The sequence below is a fragment of the Callionymus lyra genome, chromosome 17, assembly GCF_982586985.1.
Source record: "Callionymus lyra chromosome 17, fCalLyr1.hap1.1, whole genome shotgun sequence".
Classification (NCBI taxonomy): domain Eukaryota; kingdom Metazoa; phylum Chordata; class Actinopteri; order Syngnathiformes; family Callionymidae; genus Callionymus; species Callionymus lyra.
The window spans coordinates 15,719,571-15,744,955 of NC_141834.1; the positions used below are offsets into that span (position 1 = coordinate 15,719,571).

Below are 25,385 nucleotides of genomic sequence, written 5' to 3' on the forward strand. Positions count from 1 at the left end.
TATTGAAACATTTTCTCATCAGTGCGTACATCCACATGTCCCGCTGCAGACCCTGGCTCCCCACCCTGCCTGTTTCTGTCCATCCTAATGACCTTAAACAAGTCCAGTCCCTCCAAACTTACCTCCGTAATCGAAGCATCAAGTCACGCAAAGACTCCATTTACCTGATTATTACCAACATGCTTGAGTTTGAGAGCTTTAACCAAATTACATTTAAGCTCAGGGCCTCTTTTTCTTTCCACACACTGTGGCCCCTTGTTTAACCGCAGAGCGCTGTTTTCATTGGACGTTATTTTTATTTTCTACGACCAGAGAAATTAGCTAAAAACGTTCTGCTCTCATTGTGTTTTCTGGCCGTGCAAGGAGATGAAAATCACAGAACCTGGTCAGTGAAGGACACACTGCAGGGACCACTTTTCACTTCGTTTCCATAGCGACCTTATCGTCATCCCCCTTCTTATCAGCCCGGGGTCTTATATCTGTTCTGTTCTGTGGATAGGATGCAGAAGATGTCACTCCCCCGGCCTTTCTGAAGTTTCTTCTTTGACCTCCCAAGATTCCGTCAGTGATACGGGGGGTTTGAGAGTTAAGGGGGGGTTTGAGAGTTAAGGGGGTTCACTATCAGGTGGAGACAGTAGCTCTGATGGAACGACGGAGGGAGAAGAGAGAGGAGATGAAGAGGGTCTTTGAATTGGGTGTGACTAGAAGGATTGAGTTCAGAGACATGAAAAAGACATGAAAAAGAGAAGAGGTCACTCATCAAGTGAGGTCAAGATGGAAGAAGCTGAGTAACCATGGCAACAACTAAAACATTACTCTAGGCAATTTATGATGTTTCTTTTTTTTTTCTTTTACGAAAGTAGGATGATTCTTAAGAACAAGTTTTTTTTTACATTTTCTCCACATTAGAATACCTTTTTTTTCTTATAATGTTCAGAACTTTATATTAAAATATATTTAAAGTGATAATAACTGATCATCTAAAGTAATTATTGTTTTTTTAAATATTTTACATGAATAATAAATTAAAAAACAAACAAGAGTAAATAAATGATAATTATAAAATATTTCTCCTTCAACATCAGTTATACTTTTTGTTGACGTCCATAATCCTTGTTTCTTATCTTATCTTAAACACTGGACTCTTCATAGTTCACCAACTTGAACAATAATCAATAAGTTGATTTTTTGAATGACTTGGCGGACCAGATTTGGCCCCCGGGCCTTAAGTTTGCCTGAACTTCTTGTGGGAAGTGGGATGTAACCAGCTTTTATTTTGACAAGAATAGGATGATTCTTATCCCTTGTGTTATCTCAGGGTCAAGGCGACCTGAAGACCCCGAAAACAAATGTATTAGTGGTATCCCTTGTGTTGTCTCTGGGTCGAGGTCAACGACCTCCACCACTGCGTTCGTATTTATGGAAGCTAGGAAGGTTATTTTTAGGTCTTCCGGTCACCTTGACCCTGAGGAAACACAAGGGTTAAGAATAAAACAATTATATTATATATCCCTAATTTCCTATTGTTTGTCTCTAAGACTCTAGACTCTCCAGAAACTTAATTATTTTTCTCCTTTCTATAAATTTAAAAATCAATTCCCTAATCATTACAAATCCCGAAATGCTCTCCAACAATTCTTATATCGATTGTAGATCTGAAGGTTTTGAATCTTGATGCTAAAAGTTTTGGGAACTTCTTACTTAGAAGAAACATTTATCCAAAATCGTGCAATAAACCAACACAAAACTCAGAATAATTCAAGCCATATACTATATATGTATAATCCGGCCTGACTTAATACAGGTGGAGCCCTTCGTTTTGTGTTTCAAGGCGCCTTGTTTCAATGCCACCCACGAGCTAAGAAAAACAAAAACACTCATTTAAGGAACAATTAGTTGAGCACGATCACGTTTGGCAATTGAGCCCAAAACTCACTTTAACACCACTTTGCTTCAGCTGTTGTTTTTTAACGTTAAGCCACATTTATTTTTAAGCTCCATTATCCCCGCGTGAGGTTCGTGTCATTGTTAAAAAATATTTTTGTTCTTGGTGTGTTTCGCAGATGACCCGGACCCAGAGGGGCAGGGGTTCTGCCAGGCTGGCTTCAGTGTGGATTTCACAAAGGTAAAAAAAACAACAACCAGAAGAGAATTTTCTTTGCAAGTCAAAACTCCCTTTCAAGATTTATGAGATGATGGGAGCAAGACGAGAGCATGTTTGTCCCAAGAGGAGCCTCCTGTCTCTACACAACAGACTAAACACACACACACACACACACACATTCCTTCACTGTAGAGTCAAGATGAACCTTAGACCTCTGGCTCATGGTCCAACTCTACCCTTCTGTACAGGAAGCTGTCATTCTCTGGAACCGTGACAGCGGGAATTAAACCGGCGCACACGCCGCCGCTCATGTTAAAACACCATAGAAAAACGATCCTGTGACAAATGTATGTCACGTGACGGGTTTTTGTTCTCGGTTCCAGGAAGGACGGCTGGTGTTGGGAGGACCTGGAAGCTACTACTGGCAAGGTAGGGATGAGAAGATCTGATCTGTGATCTGTCTGGATGAACAGTCGCACAAATCTCTACACAAATATCATCAAAAGCCCCAAAAAAACGTTTTGGTTTTCGTCGCTTCCCCGCTTATCCATCGTTGGGTCGAGGGGGCAGCGGGTTCATGGAGTAGGCCCAACCTTTCCTCTCCACGGCTACATGGTTTAGCTCTTACTGAGGGACCCCGAGGTGTTCCCAAACCAGCTGAGAGAGATCACCAGTCTTAATCAGTTGCCCGAGCTACTAATGACTCTTATATAAATATGAAATATATATATATATATTTTTAAATGTATTGGAAATGATGTACATAACATTTTCTTAGTTTCTACACCAACATTTTCATAGTTTTGGTGTAGAAACTATAGTGCCAGATTCATTCAAGCAAGGGGCCACAGAGTGCCACATGGGTTTCATGTCCTACCTAGGGATTAATTAGGGTCACAGAACTTACCCTTAGGTCTGAATTAGGGTCACGGAACTTACCTAGGTATGAATTAGGGTCACAGAACTTACCCCTAGGTATGAATTAGGGTCACAGAATTTACCCCTAGGTATGAATTAGGGTCACAGAACTTACCCCTAGGTATGAATTAGGGTCACAGAATTTACCCCTAGGTATGAATTAGAATCCCTTATTCCCTTATTAGTCCCGCGAGGGGAAATTCGGTAGTGCTTTTGACAGGGTCACAGAACTTACCCTTAGGTCTGAATTAGGGTCACGGAACTTACCTAGGTATGAATTAGGGTCACAGAACTTACCCCTAGGTATGAATTAGGGTCACAGAATTTACCCCTAGGTATGAATTAGGGTCACAGAACTTACCCCTAGGTATGAATTAGAATCCCTTATTCCCTTATTAGTCCCGCGAGGGGAAATTCGGTAGTGCTTTTGACAGCCATTCACACGTACTGATGAGGGTCACAGAACTTACCCCTAGGTATGAATTAGGGTCACAGAACTCACCTAGGTCTGAATTAGGGTCACAGAACTCACCTAGGTCTGAATTAGGGTCATGGAACTTACCTAGATATGAATTAGGGTCACAGAACTTACCCCTAGGTATGAATTAGGGTCACAGAACTTACCTAGGTATGAATTAGGGTCACAGAACTCACCTAGGTATGAATAAGGGTCACGGAACTCACCTAGGTCTGAATTAGGGTCATGGAACTTACCTAGATATGAATTAGGGTCACATAACTTACCCCTAGGTATGAATTAGGGTCACAGAACTTACCTAGGTATGAATAACGGTCAAGGAACTCACCTAGGTCTGAATTAGGGTCACAGAACTCACCTAGGTCTGAATTAGGGTCACAGAACTCACCTAGGTATGAGTTAGGGTGACAGAACTTACCTAGGTATGAATAAGGGTCAAGGAACTCACCTGGGTCTGAATTAGGGTCACAGACCTAGGTATGAACTAGGATCACAGAACTTACCTAGGTCTGAATTAGGGTCAAAGAACTTGTATATAGAAAATAAGTTGAATATTTTGAGAACTTTTTTGCCGTTAAACAGTAAATGAGAAAAAACCTATTATATTATAAAAACTAAGAGGACGAATCCTGATCAAATAAAATATATAAACTAAGATTCTGTTTCAATTTCATACAGAAAAATGAATTTTTAGACATCCCTGAACACCAGACTTCAAAGCTTTTAAAAAATAATCCTCCTTTTAAGCTTTTCAAAAGAAAATAATCATTTGTAACACTTTAAACCCCCTTTTAAAGACCTAATTCAAAGAAAGAATTCAAATTCACCAAAAAATACAAGTTTACTATGCATGTTGTGTCGTTCAGGAGCTACCTTAGGTACAAGTGAAGGTTAAGGTTATTCCTTATTCAAAAAAAATAAACAACGCTTCAAGATGTGTTTATTATTTTCAAAATAAGGTAAAAATCAGGTCAGTATCACCTCGTAACATTACTTTACTTTCCCAACTCCCCCTTCGTCGCCCCTTTCCTCCACGAGTGTAACGGTGCAACAGGAAGTGAGTGTTTGGGTCTGTAATGAGCTGATGGACGGTAATGAAGTGTGGAGGAACCAACCCTCTGCCCCGGCGTGGGGCTCCGAGAGAGACCTCGGAAAGAGTGAGGAGGGATTAAAATAAAGAGGAAAGTAGTTTTGATACGGATCTGGTCAAGAGACAGGAAGCCAGGGAAACGTACAAAATAATTGTTAGCATTGCTAAAGGCAACATATAGCAATGCTAGGTTTTGTAGCTTTTACTTTGTTGTGTATTTATTAGGGGTGTGAAAAAATGTGTTTTTCAGGATACTTTATAAATATTCATTACATTCTATTTTATCATAGTTCTTTTATTGTTTATACTTAAAGTAAAAAAAACATAACATACAAATATTCACAGCGTTTTATTCATTTTTGTGTTACTTAAACTTCAGGCCACTAAATGACACCAGTCACCACATCATTCGCAGCTAAAAGTAGAAGGAAATCCCACAATGACTGAGGACGAGAGGATACAGTCGACTCTATCAGCTATTAAAGCGCGTATCAATATGATACGTATTGCCAGATTCTTAAAAATACACAGTAGGGCTGTAGCAGTACGCTAATCTCATGATTCGATACACGATTCGATACAGTATATTTCGATACATTTGCATATATCTGGAACAATTTTAGGGGAAACTGAATTTTAATGATGGCTCCACTTTGTTTCTGTTGAATTCAGAAAACTGTTGAAAATACAGTATGTCCAAACATCAGCTATAAAGGCTGTTGCAGTCAACTGTATCCTCTCGTCCCCAGTCATGACTGGGATCTTGCAGGATTTCATTGTTCCTTTAGCTGCGGAAGATGTAATGACTTCTGCCATCTAGTGGCCTGAGGTTTAATTGCAACACAAAATTGAGCAAGTACTCCTAAGCAATACTACAAATATAACCTTATTCCTAAAGTATGTATCGTGATTCGTCTCCTGTATCGTATCACCAGATTCTTTTCTTTAAACCTAACCCTAGTATTTACGTTGTATTTTCACTATAAATTAAGTACGGGGCGCCGTAAGACTAACTGTAATCATCTCAGTAGGTTTTTACGTAAACAATCACCTCATCCCAGGAAGAAACCACTGAATTAGCATCAGTGATTTATGCTAGCATAGCAACAAAGTGTCTCATTTATCAGACGAATGTTAAACAACGAGAGAGAAAAAAAGTTATATATTGTTCTTGGAGAAGAACTCGGAGTGAGGAAGAGGGAATAGTGGGAAGGGGAAAGGTCAAGAGGGCATTACTCCCTGTCGGTGCGAGAAGGATATATGGAAGGTCGAGGGCAGCCATAGATAAAATCGTTTGTTAGCTTGACCCGCTGTCCCACTCCAGAAGAGGGCTGTTATTTTTCGGCCCATAATTCAACACTATGACTTCTCCGCGTTAAAAATCCTGTTTTCCCGCCAATGACGCAAGCTAACGTTTCTCGGGTGCGACGACCACGTCACGCTCTCTTTCTTAAGATGAAGATGCGACACCCCCCGGGTGTTTGTCTTTTGCTTATCTCTATGGTGTGCGTCGGTGCAGGGCAGGTGATGACGGCCGGGGTCGCGGAGATACTGAACGGCTACTCTTTGAAGGCCGTCCTGAGACGAGTCCCAGGGGAGAAGCAGACGTCGGCCGGCGAGGACTCTCACGACGACAGTTACCTCGGTAACTAGCGCGCTAGCTTGATTTGTACACGAATATAACACGTATATAACATCATTTTAACCGTAATTATTATTATTTTCTTACATTATTACACATATTTTCATAAATAACCCACTTGTTTATGGGTATTAGCGAGTTGCTAACAATGCTAACGTTATTATTAGCATCCTCTTTATGATTATTCAGAGTAAATAAGGAGGTCACTCGTTTGTTAGTGATTAAAATCAGATCCCAGATCGACATTTTTGCCTTCTTTACTATTGTTTCTTTGTAAACATTCATTATATTAAAAGAATATATATAACTAAAATTCCACAAAATGTAATCTATTTTATCTACTTTACGAGAGGTAAACGTCACGCCATTTTATGTGGCCACATATAGCTTTCCAACTAAAAAAGAAATGTATAGCATTTCAAATGTTAATATTTAATGTATGCAAAGACAAACAAAAATGTTAAGCTAGGCTCTACCCAGAGTATTTTACAGATGGAAGAGCTGTTTGTAAGTAAATAAGTAATTTGTCTTATCTTGAAGTAAGATACTTTCAAAGCAGAATCAGAACTTCTAAACCAGGAAAGCACTAAGACTACACATACATCTGCCAAATAACTAGATTCACTTCAAATAACATTCAAAACCAAAAAAGTACAACAAATAACAAGATTAAAGAATTGTGTTGGCTGACTTGGAATCTAACCAGCACCTCAGGAGGCCCAAGAGTCTATAGCGCTATGAGCTAGCAATCCACTTTGTATAAAGACTAGTTTTCTAATGTTTATTTGCTAGTTACTAACCCGACAGAAGCGGTTAGTAGCCATACAAGTGAATATACATTCCCTAAAAGCCTCTTAAAATCCGTCCTTAACTACAGAACCCCATTCTTTATGGATAATTCCTGAAGGTCTAATGAAAAATTGATTAAAGAAAAATGTAACTTTGCTAACAGACGACCACATAACCTCCTTGGCAGAGGTAATAAAGAAGCTTCACTTTATCAACGCTAAAAAAGACTCTCAAGAGAGAAGACGCCGCGTTGTTCTTGACATAAATCAACACTAACATATGGTGACGCACATCATGTTGTGTTCTCAGATAATTTCCGCCACATGTTGTCATGTGCTCCCCATTTGTCCGCAGGTTACTCGGTGGCCGTGGGAGAGTTCACGGGAGACTCCGAGCAAGGTAAGATGGTTCGCTGAGCGTAAATTCCCACTCACAGCTCATCGTTGCCTCCATTTGAGGGTGGGAGTCGTACGATAGTCTTCTAATGAGAACTGTCTCTGCTCAGCAGGGGTCACGACCCCTGAGGGAACAGGTCCTCGAGAGCTACTGATAAAGGGATTTCCTCTCTTTTCTGATCTGGCCGATTAGATTCCTCTAGACTTCTGCTGGACTTGATGTATTGTGTGGACGGAGACACGTTGTGTGATTAAAAACATGCAGGTGTGTGTGGGGGGGGGGGGCGTTTGGGGTCAACTCCAAATCCCCTTTTGTCAACGGACTTTCCAAAAATAACAGCGTGTTAGAAACAGTTAGAGGAATTTCCTGAGAAAGTCTGCTTCAAATACTTTGCTTAAATAGAGATAACACTCATCTGCCCCTAGAGACGAGTGAGCAGATATTTGTATTTATAGAATTATTCTTTTGAATTATACTTGAATTATCACACAGGTCCTCAAAAATGTCGGCATTATATTCTCGGACAGACTGTTAGATAAAAACAGTACAAAATAAATCACATTAATTATTTCTTTTTTTTTGGTAAATTTGACCAAAACATAGGGTCATGATGTGTCAAGAGTCAAAGGCTAAAATACTGTTTTTCAAAATAAAACAACTTTTAGTCATTAATATTTGAGGTGGTGTATTGTGTGTACCAGCAAGAATCTGGCTACATACAGGTATAAAAATAAGACATATTGTAAACTGTAGTAACAAGTATATATGTGTAGTATTGTCGAGTACTTGACTCTGGTGTGGCAGAATTTACAGACCACATGACTCTTGACAAAGTCATAACTGCTTGATTTGTTTTCAAACCAAGATATTCTCCAAATATCAGCTTTAAAAGCTGCTGGAGTCACTGTATCCTCTCGTCCTCAGTCATCACCGTGATATGAGGGATTTCTTTGTTTCATTAGCTGCAGATTACGTAATGAATGCTGCGATCTTGCGGCGAAAAGTTAAATTGCTTAAAAAAAAAAGAACAAACACCGTGAATATTTACAAAGTAATTGTCAATAAAAAAAAAATCGAATTGTTTTATTTCAAACACACTTTATGGAAATATAAACCATAAAAGAAGTATGACAAATTAAACATGATTTAAAGGCAAAAAAGTTCAGGATATATAGATGTATCAATATCAAGTAAAATGTGTATAAATTATATAAAAAGAATATATATATTTCGACCCGGTTACAAATACCTCAAGGAATGAAACTGGTCCCTTGACCGGGGTCTGCATAATCGGATCTGACATATGAGAAGTGGAAGTATTTCTCTTTTTAAAAAAAATGTGAAAAATAATTGGGCCATGTGTCACTGCACACTATATTCCGTGCTGGATTCGACCCCCAGACCTTTTGACACATCATCGCTGCCAGGTGTTTGAGAGTAAAGAACCTTGGTTTCGTAGGTTCTAGATCAAGGCTGGGCTGTTACATTTTATTGTGACTGTTTTACTTAATACATAAAATTAATTTTATTTAAAGATTTCTTTTAAATAAATATAAATATAATTTATTTAACTATTTAAAGTAAAATACATCAAACAAGCGCTAATACGCCATAAAAATTAATTATTTGTAAATTTCATTGAATAAATATGATATTCAAGCATCACGAAAAACATAAATCCAATACCCACAAAAAAAGAACAAATAAAAGGGAAGAAAAAAGAGTTGAACTTGTAATAAAATCCATCAGAAACATTTGTTAACGATCAGTTTTATAGTATTATTACTTGTTCAGTCTAACACCGTGACGATCCTCCGTTTACACACCTCTGACTCACCCCCCCCTTCCCTGCGAGGACCCCCGATGAACCCCCTCCAGCTCAACACATGTCGGGAACGCTTTAAACCCATCCTTAAGATGTTACACATGTCTCTTTATGTGTTGTCTTGTGGTCCCGAACTTGTTGTGGTCTCCCCGAGTTGTCTTCAGACTTCAGGGTTGAAGACGGAGTTGGGAACGAACCCTTTAAAGGTTTGTGGTCGAGCCAAAGAGAGATGGTGCTGGAAGGGGGGGAACGATGGGTGGTGGTAGGGGGGTCTCTTGGTTCTTCTGATCGCACTCGTCCATCAATGATCTCAGCAGCTCCACAGCTGCTTGACGGGAGAATAATTCTAATCTCTCGGTGTTTTTCTTTGTTTGGACAGAGCTCTTGGCGGGGGTCCCGCGGGGCGCACAGAACTTTGGATACGTAAGTAATAACTGCTCCCACAAACAGGAAACACTTTGCTCAAGCGTGACAACATAACGGCCGATAACTATTAGACATTACGTTTCATATCGAGGGAGACGGATGACGAGAGCGGAGTCAGAACAACGAACATCAGAACCAATATTTGTACCTGCAGCCCATGGAAAATTTAAATTAAATAATAAATACGAATTTTTGGACAAATTACTTTTAATGAATAAAACTTTTTAATTAGTTCACAAAATAGATGAATGTTCACGTTTATACAGTGACCTGTGAAGAGACCAGTGTTTAAGATAAGATTAAGAAAACATATATTACAGATCTAAATAATTATACAAATAATACAATATGAGACTTTCAATCAGAGTAAAACTGAGGTTGATGGGAATTTTATAGTTCCAGTGAAAGAAAGTTTGGTAAATAAAAAATGTGGTTAAGAATATTAAAAATTCCCCTGATGTAATTAAAAAGAAATCATATTTTCAAGCACCATGATACGTTTTTTCATTAGTTTTGTCCTAAAAAATATTTAAGACAAAATGATCTTGTTTAAAAAGTTGCTTCAGCACATTGTACTCGTAACGACTCATCAAAATGTACATTTATTTGAATTTAAATGTGGAAAGTGACTGTTCTCTTCCATTAAAGACACATAATAAGTGATTAAATTCAAATTAAATTAATTAAATGCAAAGCTTTATTTATCAAGAATATAGCCTTACATTTTATTTATTTAAATAACAATAAAAAGTTTTTTTATTGCACACATGTTAATAAAATGGCTAACATTAAGGCATAAATCATGTTTAATAGTCTTATATTGAGTGTGACCCCCATATCTATTTAAGCTAGCTATGTATTATGGGGTGTCAAAGTTAAGCGAACTAGACCCTTTTCTAACTATCAACAGGAGTGAATAAATCATAGCGTGAGACCTTGGTGAGTGACGTCATTGGCTGTCATGGATGTCCCTTGAAGAAAACAGTTTCTTAGTGTAAATGATCATAAATAATCTGCCACCATCACCGAAAAAGCGCCGCGGGGATTGAAAGCCGACACTTGTGACGGTTGTTTTTCAATAGAGCCCTCAGTGTTGTCGTAAACTTGTGAATCCTCCCAAGGGTTTGGTTGTGCAGCGTGATCTTCGTATGGGAACATGTCCCCGGGGGCGACTGTGTCGATCCTTTCTAATGACGCCCGGCTTCCGCTTCACGTGGAGGCTGGCGACCCCACCTAACCCCTGCTAACCCCTCTCCATACACGGGTCTGGACCCCAACCTGTACAAGATCCCCAAAGGCAAACAGCCTCAGTAGCTAATCCTCGGCAATGTATCCGGATCATTTCGATGTGTATAATCGTATTTTTGCATCATAAAAAAAGTGAATTATACGTTGAATAAAGATGCTGAACAGACGCATGAGTGTGTCTGTGCAGCATCTCGGGACAACTTGTATCCTCTTGCATGTGTGTGTGTCCAAGTGTGTGTCAGTGAGCCCCCGGCTGTCTCCATGTGGTTGTTATTTTAGGTCTTATGAAGGAATTCCCAGCCTCCCCCTTCCACGGGTTAGTTTGGGGGGAAAGGAGACAGAAATGACGGGGAAATGTTACAGAGACGGTGGTGGTGGTGGTGTGGGGGGGGGGGGGGGGTAGAGTAGAAGAAAGGGCTTCGACCAATAAAGGTTGTTTTTTTTTTGCGTGATGTTTTCGTTGGCCAATGTGGAACCAAGGACGGAAGTGGTTTGTTACATCTGTGTCATGTTGCACCGCCGTTTGTTCTAGGTGGCGATTATCAACTCCACGAATCTGACCTTCATCCAGAACTTCTCAGGAGAGCAGGTATTAGCATCGTCTCACATTTTGTTAGGTCTCGGAGGTGTAGCTCTTTTCCCAGGCCGATATAAAACACACTTAACTCTATTATCCCTCTCTTCAGATGGCTTCCTACTTTGGCTACGCTGTTGCCGTCACAGACCTGAACGGAGACGGGTGAGTTCGGGACCTGATTTGAACTGGGAATCTTTTCTAGCTCTATATGAACAAGCGTTCTTTTTCCACAGGTCGGACGATATTCTGGTTGGGGCGCCGCTCTACATGGAGAGGGAAATGGAGACCAAGCCAAGGGAAGTGGGGAGGGTCTACCTGTACCTCCAATTGGCTCCCTATACTTTCTCCAAACCTGTGGCGTTGACCGGTACATACACCTTTGGGCGCTTCGGGACAGCTATAGCGCCGCTCGGAGATATCAACCACGACGGATACAACGGTGAGATGAACTCTGCAGCGAGAATTCTGAGCCGCTCTAGTAGAAGAACTCGCATTTCTCCGATTCCTTAAAAACTCTTAACTGGCTGCCAGTTTCTTGCAGGATCAATTTTAAACTTTCAGATCTATTCATGGTCAGGCTCCTCCTTACATAAGTGATCTGATCCAGCCTTACACCCCAACTCGGGCTCTGAGGTCTGTGGATCAGAATCTACTGATGGTTCCTCGCACACAGTTCAGGACCAGAGGAGAGAAATCCTTCCAGGCTTTTGCTCCTAAGCTTTGGAACGATCTTCCTCTCTCTTTTTGTTTGATGGATCTACTGACTCCTTTAAGAAACATCTTAAGACACTTTTATTCTTGCAGGCTTTTCCTTGATTTTCTGAGACTCCTGTGTTCGTCTCGGTGTTGTCTTGACTTTTTAAGCATATATTTTATTGAGTATTGTTTTGATTGTTTAAGCGCTTTGTGACCCTGGTCTGGAAAAGCGCTCTACAAAATACAAATGACTTACTTACTTTCTTAAATCCCACAAAGTATTATAGAACATCAAGAACCAAAATGTCATACACTAACATCCAAGCCAGTGGCTGTATGGTTCCCTCAGGTACTCAGGTTTCCTTCCAAGTTTCCCCAAACTTAAGGCATAATCAAGGTCTCTAAATCGCTCAAAATGGGAGCTGTCCAGGCGACCTGTATGGGGTGGGCCCCCACCGTTTCCCCTACCAAAGCAGCGTGACCCCTACAGCTGCCCTATGTATGAGTAGACATAAAAAAAACGTGTAAAAACACCAGATATGTTATTCTGCGATGGTTTTAATGCATGACAACAACTTTATATTTTAGAGGAACTAGTTGCACAGCCCCTACTCTTACTGTACTCTCAAGTCCTTCGGTTTAAAATGACTTTATAGGGGCTTGAGAAAGAGGCTGGAGGGGCCTCAGAGAGCAGATATTTGTCTGAAAAGTATGTGATACAAAATTCTGAAGATGGAAGTAGAAAAACACTTCTTACATCAACAATGTGTTCAGGTGAATGACAGACAATTTTCTTTGTCTGTGTTTCCTGTCTCATATCCACTGTTTGGTCTAGGCTTGAGGAAATCCTATCCAACGCCGCCTAACTCAACTCCTCAGCCAATGAGGAAGTGTGAGGATGAAAGGTCGTCCCTGTGAACTGGTTTCCTTCTGGAAGTTCTGGACGTATGCGTGTGCATCAGATGGAGTTATTTTTACCGCACCAGATGTGCTTCGGAGCTTCATTTATCTCCGGAGCCTTTTTCTGTCCTTCATCCAACATCTATTGTCTGTGTTTGTTTTATCCTGTCTGTGATTGGACGGCGGGACACACAACCATCGCGGTCTGGAGCCCAAATGTTTTGGGGAGATCTTTGAAGACGAACGACTTGACGACGTAGCGCATCTGGCACTCGCATGACACCGAAAACTCGTGTTACTTATTCATGAGCAGCGTTTGTGTTGCCACGCTGGTTAACACTTTAACTAGCGGATCAATAGCCGAAGAGTCAATACATGTTTTTTTCACATGGACGTGAATCAAAAAGGCGTCAGGATGTGAGAGTCTCTGAAGAGCAACACAACCTGAGAGGAGATCATTATGACTTCATGCAAAATTCAGAAGAAGGAAAACTGCAGTGCCACTTGGAAAATGTATCCAATTAGACCTAACGTATATCAAGACAAAGTGAAGAAGCCATTTGATAAGAGTTTAATCCTGTTTTCAGATTTGTTTTTGCATCATTTTTTAATGATGGTGGTTTCACAGATGCTAGAGTGGCCTGAGAAGTTGCAGGTTCTGGATGAGATTGTGACGTTGTGTCCTTGAGCAAGACACTTTACCCTGTTTCATCCTAAAGGTTGAGCTGAAGTGCTGCGTCGCAGCCTACTCCCATCAGCGTGTGAATGCAAGACTTATTTTAAAGCGCTTGGCGTGCTGAAAAGGCATGGAAAAGGGAACCTGAAAACAAATGTGTTTGAGGTATCCCTTGTGTTGTCTCTGGATCAGAAGCAACACAGCATTTGTTTTCAGGCCCCCGGGTCAACTTGACCCAGAGATAACACAAGGGATAAGTAAGAGCCATTTACCATTTCCTTTTCCCCTACAGTTTTATTCAGAACAAATATAATTATGTATTCTAAATAGTTCTAAACGTTTAGAAATTCTGAAAACATTTCCTGTTTTAACTTAAATTCTTGCGTATTTTTTTCACTTTTGCCATATATTTTAATAAATAGTTTGAGAAACAAAATCATTACAAAGCATTTTTGCAAAATTTAACAGTTTTTCTTTTTTTTATCCAAAGTAAATCCAAGTAGTGTTGTTCTCATTTAAAGTGTGTTTTTAAACTGTTATCATTTAATCATGCAAGGAACCGAAAATTCCTAAAGAAATATGTGTAGCTGCTAACCTTTATCAGGGCCTTAAACAAAAAAATAGTATCAAAATATGCACAACTTCACCACCAGATCATGAAGTGTTTGAATCTTCCATCTTGAGTTTTCCCCCCAAATAGCATAACTTTAAACAATACACTCTTCATAAACCATGGTAATGATGTGCATCTGTGATTTAGTTAAAACATAATTTTTAGCCTCTAGTTATTTAATCATTAAGTGCTTTACTCATTTGTTACATTTACTTTTCGACAATTGAGCGTGCAGCTCAAATACGTGTTGTGCGGGTCATCGTTAATCCATGTTTTTTGCGTGTACATTTATTTACATGTAGCGGCGAGTCGACATCCAGGCACACATGCGACACACGCAGGCCTGGTATATACACTTGCATACACACATGGTTGCGTTTATCCTCTCAACCCCGCAATCTGCTTCATGTGGAACTCGTTGTTTAGGCTGAGAAAAAGGCTTGGGAGGCAAACAGGATGTCTAAAGGTGTGCGGACAGTGAGGTTCGATGGGATTCCGCTGCCGTCACCGACAATGGGAATAAAGACGTCATCTCAGAAGTGTTGCTACAGCAGTTCAGGACCAAAACAAAAGGCGCTTCAGATGTTAAATTCCAGAGGTTGAAATTCTGACCGTCGTCCTCAGCCTTCTATCTCCCATGTTTTTCTCGATCCGTCCGAGGCTTAGGTGAGGCTATTATTGTGTATTTTGGAGTAAACGTTCTGAGATTAGAAGTAAGTTCGGGCTCAGGTTGAGCTGGAGGAAAATTGATGGGGAGACAGAGTTCAACACAACAATGACTTCCTGGAATCTTGCCATAGCCGCAAGCATGCCAGGAAATCAAACAAGCAGAGACGGCAGGAAGTCACTTATAGCCACTCAGTCTTCCCGACTGGCAGCCGTTTAATACTTTAACGTGGAGACATTAGCGCCGCATTGATCTCTCGATTCTGACTAACAACTAGATATTCATGTGATTAATGGTTTTGGTAGTTTGTATGGAGGGAAATATTCAGAAAAACTGCAATGAAAACATTTTGTGGTAAAAGTGGTAACAGTAGAAGTCGTTATCTGTATTTTATCTGTTTGCAAAAAAAATTAAAAACAGGGTTTTTTTTTAATTTAGGGAACTTGATAATGAGATAATGCGGTGTTTGGAAATACCATCTGGTTCTACGAATGTTTTGAAGTCGTCACTTGAGCTGTCTCGCCTGCAGTTAATACAAAACTCTGCAGCGAGAATTCTGACCCGCTCTAGTAGAAGAACTCACATTCCTTAAAACTCTTCATTGGCTGCCAGTTTCTTTCTCTTCAAGATCCATTTTAAAAATCTGGTTCTTACCTTCAGATCTATTCATGGTCAGACTACACCTTACATCAGTGTTTTGCTTTTGATTATTAAAGCGCTTTAAAAGTAACTATTACTTACTTACTTACTTAGTTACCAATAATAAGTCACAATATGTGTGAGCTGCTTGGCAGAAGTCTGCTCTCACTTTAGAATACTTTTGAATTATTTTGGTGGTTATTCTTATAGAATGATTTATCTATATATATATATATCTATATATATAGATATATATATAGATATATATAATATATATATAATATATATATATTATCAACCGATGATTAATGCAACATTCATGATTTAAAGTGATTTTCAAACTCTAAAAAAAATGAAATTCTGACAAATGTGACCCAAAAATTGAGACTTCTCAGCATCAAACAAACTGGTGGCTCTAAATTCTGTGTAAAAATCATGAAATGACAAATTTAAAAGACGACTTTTAAACCTTAACACATCCTTGTGACACAGCTGCAGTTACAACTGCCTAAGATATCATTTAAGTGGTTATTAAACCTTCTCTTTGTAACACATCTGTCCTTTTTGATCACTTTATCAATTCATAAGTTCATTGTAAGAACATATATCAGCTAAAAGAGTGTACATGAAATTGGTAAAATTGTTTTTTGGGGGATAGAGGGACACCTGGAGTTGTCGGTACGACGTCTCAAAGGGAATATTTGTTCTTATGAGTGGAGCATATTTTGGTGGAACACCCAGTCCGTTTCTTGTCCGCAGTGCATAAAAGAATCAGTCGTAAGTTTTGCGAAAGTGATGAATGAATTAGTGGCTAAGATGCTAAATAGCGTGGATTGTAATTTGACATGGACCGTGACTGAGGTCGGGGCTCCTTTGAGGAGGGGGGGGGGGTTCTTTGGCTCCCACCCAGACATGACCATATCCTACAGAAATCATGATTCACGACCAAAGGCTGGAAAGCTCTTTTCATTCCTCTCCGTGTCCTACCTACGTGTTTTTCCTCCGTCCCCGCGGGATTCTAACTCGGCTGATTCCTAAACCAGGTGCACTCTTGTGTCTCTCAGACGTGGCGGTGGGCTGTCCGTTCGGCGGAGAGGATCGCGGGGGAAGAGTGTTGATTTTCAACGGCAACAGAGACGTCACTTCGCGTGGCCTCGTCCTGAGCCAGGAGCTGAAGGGAGCGCCGGCCCCCAACGGGGGCTTACCTGGATTCGGATTCACTCTCAGAGGAGGCCAGGACCTGGACAACAACCAGTACCCCGGTAACAAGTCAAACCCTTAAAGGGAAAGTTCGCACAAAAAAAAGAAAATCAAATTTCACTCATATCCTACTCACTTGGGATTGGGATTATTGTTAGACTAATCCATTCCTTTTTGGAATAATAGGCAAAAATCCTATTCTAAATCCATATGAAGGATGTGAACCCACTTTTCTTCGTCCAAAAAGACACTAAAAACATCCAAATACCTCCATACTGCACGTCTGTCCCGTCCCTTTCGTATTGAAGCCTCGACATTACAAGTTGTTCCGAAAAAATGTAAAAAAAAGTCTGATTATTTTCAGCAGAAGCTAAAAGTCTATATTGCTACACATACAGGAAGCATGTTAGCATGATAGCCTTTGATCTTCTGCTACAAACAGGCTTAAAATGTACACTTGTTTAATTTTTTTCCAAACTATTTCTCTGGTCGTGGTGTGATAACAAGTTGGACGTGACAGACGAGATGTATGGAGGTATTTGAAAGTTTTTAAGTTTGTCTTTTTGAACAAGAAGGTCATATGGATATTCAAGAAACATCTTAAGACCTTTTTATATGTTCAGGCTTTTCCTTGATTTTCTGGAACTCCTGTTGTGTTATCAGTTTTATCTTGACCTTTAAAGTATATATTTTATTGAATATTGTTTTGATTGTTTAAGCGCTTTGTGACCCTGGTCTGGAAAAGCATTTTAAAAATAAAAATTACTTACTTACTTACTTACTTGTGAGTCAACTAAGGGTTGGGATTATTGTTAGACTAATCCATTCTTTTTTGGAATAATAGGCAAAAATCCTATTCTAAATCCATATGAAGGATGTGAACCCACTTTTCTTCGTCCAAAAAGACAAACTAAAAACATCCAAATACCTCCATACTGCACGTCTGTCCCGTCCCTTTTGTATTGAAGCCCCGACATTACACTTTTTTTCCGAAAAAATGTAAAAAAGTCTTGATATTCAGATTGTTTTCAGCAGAAGCTAATAGGCTTAATTGCTACACATACAGGAAGCATGTTAGATTTTGAGCTTCTGCTACAAACAGGCTTAAAATGTACACTTGTTTAATTTTTTTCCAAACAATTTCTCTGGTCGTGGTGTGATAACAAGTTGGACGTGACAGACGAGATGAATGGAGGTATTTGAAAGTTTTTAAGTTTGTCTTTTTGAACAAGAAGGTCATATGGATATTCAAGAAACATCTTAAGACGTTTTTATTTCTTCAGGCTTTTCCTTGATTTTCTGGAACTCCTGTTGTGTTATCAGTTTTATCTTGACCTTTAAAGTATATATTTTATTGAATATTGTTTTGATTGTTTAAGCGCTTTGTGACCCTGGTCTGGAAAAGCGCTATATAAATACAAATTACTTACTTGCTTGCTTAAATTTCTAGTTGACATAGGAGTACAAAACGAGTGAAATTTGAATTTTGCGTGAAGTATCCCTTTGAGAGTCTCTAGAAACTCCTCTTGTTACAATCTCCTGTTTTTTCACCTCCGCATTTCATCGCCTGCCGTCTCTCCTCCGCTACCCTCACCTTGTTGTTTCCTCGCTCCTCTCTGCTAAACTCATCAGTCGGGGTGCCAGTAACGTTTCTGCCAAATCAATTCCTCAGAGATTCACAGAAGTCGAGGAAAACATGAGATTGAGAAAAGAGAGTAGAATAATACTACTTTAGGAACAAGCCAGACGTTTGAGGCTCCATCCATATTCCTTAGTCTCTAGGAATACAAACCAACATTCGGTCGGATTACAGTAAGAAAAATAGTCCACTAATGGACTTCACCGGACCCACAACCATTTGATACCATCATAATCCTCCATATGAACATAATAAACCTTCTAGAATGAAGTGTTTATGTGAAACAGAGCTGCTCCATGAAACCTGTGTTTTACGACCAAATTGTCTCATCATTTCGAATGCATAATTTCTCCAGCTCATTATACTAAATTACAGAATCCCGTTTATTCATCTGCCTAGCATAACATGCTTCCATTCTTGCTTACAGGAAGAAATATTTCTCTACATGTGGGGTTTGGAATTAGTTTCGCTCAAGTTGCGATCAGTTGAAAGTACCAGGTCATTCTTAAAGTCTGGAGAGAATCTAGAGAATAAAACTCTCAGACAAACAGGGAGAGTTTTATAGTTACTCCTGTCAACCAGATGCTAACTTCAACAAAAGATTGTCAATCTTTGTGTTTTAACTTGTGTTTTTTCTGCCGCAACAAAGTTACAAACAGACCTCCATCACTTTTTCAGGAACTGATGATCAAACTTTCTATGGAGCTTGAACGATTTCTACTGGGTTGTGCGAAATATCGACTTCAGTCCAATTTAACTAATTTGAATTTGATTAGAAGCAATGGCAGGCATATTTCAAAAGCTAAAAAAGTATGTCGTTATTTTGGATTAACCTTAAAGAAAGTGCGCAGACCTTTGGACAATGCATGCATTTTGACCCATTTTTACTCATTATTATCTTATAGTCATTTCAGATATATCATGTCAGAGCGTAACAAAGCTTTTAAAAGATTTGTGAATCTAAATAGGAACATCACCTAAATGTTGTCCCATTACTGCACGTCTGTCCCTTCCCTTTTGTATTGAAGCCCCAACATTACAAGTTGTTCCGAAAAATGGTAGTTTATTTGATATTGTTTTCAGCAGAAGCTAAAAGGCTAAATTGCTACACATACAGGAAGCATGTTAGCATTTGAGCTTCTGCTACAAACAAGCTTTAAATGTAGACTTGATTAATTTTTTTCCAAAAAAATTCTCTGGTGGTGGTGTGATAACAAGTTGGACATGAGAGACGAGCAGTATGGAAGTATTCGAAAGTTTTTAAGTTTGTCTTTTTGGACAACTAGAAAACGAGTGAAATTTGAATTTTTATTAACATTTTCCTGAAAACGTCCTTTAAATATGTCCTTGAAAGAGTAACTTTGCTGACAGATAAATTATAAATGAGCTGCTTGGTGGAGGTCTGTGTTCTCCAAGTTTTCCTTCATCTTTCTTATCCAAAAATTAGTTACAAACCCCTCGTTAGCTCCTCTGAAGTTTTTGCATCCCATAAAAAACAGACAAATCAACAAACTAGGTAATAACTATGTCACCTCGATTGGCGTCTTTCTATGCTACGAAGTGCTACTCTGAGCCTCTCCTGGATGATTGAGCTCATCAACCAGGACATCAACCCTGTAGAGTTGAGCTGTGCCTTTTGGCTCAGCTCATTTTTACACCAGAAAAAGACCAACACGGCGTCTTGAAAAGCTCACACTCGCCACTGAACCCCAGAAAGTCCCCCCTAAAAGAGGCCCTAAAACCACTTTCAACTTGGACCGGCATTCCGACTCAATGAGGTCTACGTTCTGACCACCGGGGTTACGAGTCGAACACCCTTTTTTTCCGGCAGAACCGAGCTCATGTTCAAGGGGTTTAAAATCGTGGGCGCACATGTGCAGGGGGGACCCGTTGTGTCATTTGCCATCTGTCACCAATGAGGCGGCTGCCGGAAGTACAGCGTGGCGCGTCATTAGTCGGATAGTAAAGTCACACGGTTCAAAGGATCCCAGAGATGTTTGATCCACATTATGGGACGACTGCCCGGGCGTCTGGGAGGCCTGTGAAAGTCATGTGATCACAGCAGCAAATGTCATTACGGCGCGGCAGACACACACACACAACGTAATTAGTCACTAACTTATGGTATAGATGTTGATTCTGCGTCTTATAATCGAGCTTTTATTTGAGCGTAAGGAGTCGGGCTTGAGGAAAATGACAAAGTAGGAAACAGAAGCACACCCACACTGCAGGGAATTAGCCCTCATTAAGCCCCGAAATGCCACACAGGCGAAAAAGCAGGAGGTAGAGGTTGGGGTCAGATTCCCTGAAGGGGCATTTCTGGCGCTGCCTAAGGGTCAAGAGGTCGAAAACGGACAGCGTTTTTCTTGTCAATCATAGCAGCTTGTTATAGAAACATGTGTTGGGTGGTGTTAGCTTTTGGAATAATTGAATTTGATGAAGACTTTACAACAGTAAATGAAAGTTGATTAAGAAATTAAATTTTTTAAAGCATCATAAATTTCGGACAGAGCTTTTTTCGGAATTCAATCAAAGCATAACAAAAATGATGGTTGAAAGAAAACGTATTTATGTATTCTGATCTCTTCAATAAATAGAGTATATCATGTGAGCGTATTTTAAACCCATTTTTAACGCTTTAATTGTTGCAGTGTGCTATGGGATTGTATGAGTTGCTGGAGTGTCAATACCAGTAACCAGTACACACTTGAAAAGTACACTTTATGATCATGTTATAGCAGTTCTTCTACCAGTTAAGATTGCCAGGACTAAAACAGAGGTTGTTAAAAAAACATGCTAAGATGCTTTAGCTATGTTACCAATTTCTTACCAATAATCACCACAAATTGATACTTATTAGGGGCGTGAAATTGAAAAAATCTGGTGATACAGGATCACAATACAAAGACGTCGATACGATAAATTGGGATTTATTCTGATAATTTAGTAACAATATATATACTATACTATATTTGTAGTTTTGTCGTGACTCGGACCACATGACTCTTGTCAAAGTCGTTACTGCTTTCATTTGTTTTAAAACCAAAATATGTCCAAACATCAGCTTTAAAAGCTGCTGGAGTCGACTGTATCCTCTCGTCCTCAGTCATTCCGCAGGATTTGCGAGATTTCATTGCTGCTTTGCCACAAAGTTGTAATGAATTTATATTGATACAATATTGTTGAATATCAATGCTGTATCAAGAAAGTGGTTACCAATAATCATCACAAATTCCTACTTATTCGAGGTGTGAAAATTGAAAGAATCTGGCGATACAGTATCACAATAAGATACATGGGATATACTCCGATAATGTAGTAACAAGTATATATTTGTAGTATTGTCGAGTACTTGACTCTGGTGTTGCAGAATTTACAGACCACATGACTCTTGACGAAGTAACTGCTTTCATTTGTTTTGAAACCAAAATAAGTCCAACCATCAGCTTTAAAAGCTGCTGGAGTCGACTGTATCCTCTCGTCCTCATTCCGCGGGATTTGCGAGATGTCATTGTTTCATTGGCGCAAAAACGTAATGATTGATACGATGCTGTTGAATATCGAAGCAGTACCAAGAAAGCGATACTTTTCATCCCAGTGCACGAAGCCCACCTTCCACTGGTTTCGAGGACCCTCCTGCGTCTCCGTGGCGACCACCTCCTTTTCCACAGGGTGCTATTGACCTCTCACCTTTGATCACGGAGGCCGGCTTCCCGCGGCAGTCGCGGCAGACAACCAGTGACAACTTGACAGTCTGTCTAAACTCTAGATGGAGGTCGTGTTTTCACAGCCAAAGACAAGAGAGCGTCGGTGGCTCAGTTACCACCCGTGACCCCCCCCGGCTCCCCATCAATGGGTCGAGTGTGCGCGACCACGGCCTCTTCAAATAGAAAGTAGCAGGTTTTTTAAGTGTAATGGGATTGACGTGGAGAGTGGGAGGTTATTTGATTTAGCCAAGAGAGGCAGTCATGCGGGCCCTCGCACACACTTAACCCTGATGCTGCCCTGTCCTCAAATCATGTTGTGGTTTGAAAAGCTTTGAAAAGAAGCGGCTCTATTAACCGGGTTTTCGACTTCTGGATTCATTTCCTGGTGACATGAGTGAGCCAGCGGGGGCGGACCGGGGGGCGGTGGGGGGGGGGAACTAAATAACTTCTTACTGACTCTCCCTCCATCTGCCGAAAACACACCTGATGACTTGCACAGATTGTGGTTGAGAAGGCCAAGTGCACGGACCTGTAAACTCTCCGCCGCCACATCTTCTTCGCGCGGGGACACGAGGAGGGACGGGGGATCAGATGTTGTGGTTTCAGGGGGACTCGGAGACGGGAGTCAGAGGTAGAAACAGATGTGCCTCGCTCAGATTCAATTTAGTCTCTTTCTAGTTAACTATGCACGAGAGGAGACACGCGCAGAATGACACGCTAATTCTATCAGAGAGCACTTCTACCGGCGAGGTTCAATAATCCCCCCCCAGGCGTCCACTGACCTGAACACCCCCCCCTATAGGATCATAACATTTAATGAATCATTTTGTTACTTTGAGAATTCAATAATGCTTTAAATAATTCTATTTTTGCTTTTCAATGCTAATATGTGACCCTAACCCTTTTGATAGGAATTCTAGTTTTGTTTTAACAGTGTTTTTAATTATTAACATGTACAGAAATACAGTTTAAAGATACAAATCACATCTAATCTCAGTATTTTATAATGTGTATTTTAAAGTGCATCAAAAACAAGAAGCTCATAACCTTAATTAATTTGCCACTTTAAATACTTGCATGAACCGATAAATATTGATTTATTTTGATAGTAAATGTTTCAGTTTTATTTGAATTATTGTTGTTCATTTTACTTTACCTAAGTAAAATGATTACTTTTACTTGTTTTCCCCTGATATTATGGATATTATAATAATATCATTAATTAATAAAGTTATTTATTGTGTTTTAAAAATCACATTGAATATAATGAATATTTATTAAAAGTGCATCAATAACAGGCAGCAAATAACAAATACTTCTTTATTTTTGCCATTTTAATATTCTTCAAGCGTTATTTATGTTTAAGATCATTTATTGTATGAACCGATACATGTGCATTTTGATGATATATTACTTTTATTTTTTTAATTAAAAGTTAATAATGTTTAACTTTCTTAAGTTAACTGTACATATTATTTGTAATACTTTTAATTGAATTTTATGTTTTTTAACTTTAACCGTTAATCACCTTGTTTGCTTTGTTTTTTTATTTTAGACTTCCCTAATATTTGACATTTCATTATTCTCATATTTATTAATTTTCAAAGCTATAGAAACTCTTCGATTCCTCTTTTTTATTCTGCTGACGTAAGGCAGAGTCGTGGGGGCAGCAGCTGAAACAAAGAGGCCCAGACTTCCTCCAGTTCCTATTTGAGAAAACAGTCCTAAAAATGTGTGTTATTTAAAAGTACTGTTGTGGACATTCTCGGTGAGTGACTCTCTCTCCTGATTGGCCGGAGCCTCATAAGTCGACCATGCTTCGTCTGGCAGTGGTGGCCTTGCATCCATTAGGGCCTCTTCCACATTGTTTTAATCAGGACCACGAATGTGTGCGTGTCCACGTCTGTGTGTTTACCCCTCCTCGGTATGTGTCCCCTAACCACAGCCCATTAAACCCCCGAACCCTATTTACAACTCCGAGAGCCAATTAAAAGTGTGTGTTCATCTGAGGAGCCCATGAAAACAAATAAAATCACTTATATAGATGAGATCAGTCGCTGCTTACAATTAGGAGTCGTTGCTTCGCCGCCCAGGCCTTTTTCTTTTCTGTTGTTAAAAGCCCGTGTGAGTCACTAATGCTGCAGGAATGCATCGTCCCCGTAAACACTCGGCACATATTCTGTCGCTGGATTTAGTCTGGACTCGTTCGTGCGTGGAGCTGGACGCACAGAAACGATATCGACGAGTGTGTGTCGGAGATATCGACTCCATCTCCGCGTTGATGAAGTAATGGGTCCCATCTGTGGAGTTGTTTGAAGGTGTAAAGTTCTTCTCTCCGCCCCCCCCCTGTGCAGATCTGATCGTGGGGTCATTCGGAGCGGCACGAGTGTCGGTGTACAGGTAACAAAAAGACCTCCACGGTGACTCTTGAACTGCTTATTTGATTTGAGTTGTGTCTCTGCAGGACTCGAGCTGTAGTATCCGTGGAGGCCGAAATGATCTTGACCCCGAGAATCCTCAACCCCGAAGACCGCCAGTGTCCTCTGCCGAACACCAACACCATGGTCACATGGTGAGTAGAGGAAAACCTTGATTTTCTTCTCAAATAAAGCAACAAAAAGTCTCCAAAAAGCTGTTTATTATGGATACTCTAGCTTTTTTTAATGGTTCACATAGTGAAGTATAGGGGCGGGACAAACGGCGGTTGTATTTGATTGACATATCACCAGCCAATCAGTTAGAGGAGGCCGCTCAACCTGATTGGATGACGTTTGTTTTTTACTACTACTGTACATTCCAGAGGTTAATAACATGTTAAAATCTTCATAATCAGAAAACTTTTAAAAATGTGTTGCATTACAGAATATAAAAATTAAATTAAATAAAATTAATTTAGGCCTAAAATGTATTAAAAAAATTCTTAACTCTTGTTTTATCTCTGGGTCAAAGTGACCCAAAGGCCCGAAAAATAAACATGTTTGTGGTATCCCTTGTGTTGTCTCTGGGTCAAGTTGAACGACCCTGGCTTCTATTAATACATATGCAGTGGTATCCGTTTTGGGGGGCCATTGACCCTAAAAATTAAACGAGGGATTAGAAACTTGAGAAAAATACCATGTTTCCAATCCTCAATATCGTCATCTTCTAACTTAACT

General features: G+C 39.8%; 1 protein-coding gene across 1 annotated transcript in view; it reads left to right on the top strand.

The window, feature by feature from the left end:
- itga8 (integrin, alpha 8) overlaps window positions 1–25,385 on the top strand; it is a 50,721-nt gene that overhangs the window by 7,170 nt on the left and 18,166 nt on the right. Inside the window, exons 5-15 of the mRNA XM_087812361.1 lie at window positions 2,064–2,125; window positions 2,488–2,533; window positions 6,110–6,235; window positions 7,376–7,420; window positions 9,622–9,665; window positions 11,449–11,505; window positions 11,603–11,655; window positions 11,727–11,932; window positions 16,749–16,946; window positions 24,585–24,630; window positions 24,695–24,802. Of these exons, the coding sequence (XP_087668487.1) occupies window positions 2,064–2,125; window positions 2,488–2,533; window positions 6,110–6,235; window positions 7,376–7,420; window positions 9,622–9,665; window positions 11,449–11,505; window positions 11,603–11,655; window positions 11,727–11,932; window positions 16,749–16,946; window positions 24,585–24,630; window positions 24,695–24,802 (991 nt within the window). The remainder of the gene's footprint in view (window positions 1–2,063; window positions 2,126–2,487; window positions 2,534–6,109; window positions 6,236–7,375; window positions 7,421–9,621; window positions 9,666–11,448; window positions 11,506–11,602; window positions 11,656–11,726; window positions 11,933–16,748; window positions 16,947–24,584; window positions 24,631–24,694; window positions 24,803–25,385) is intronic.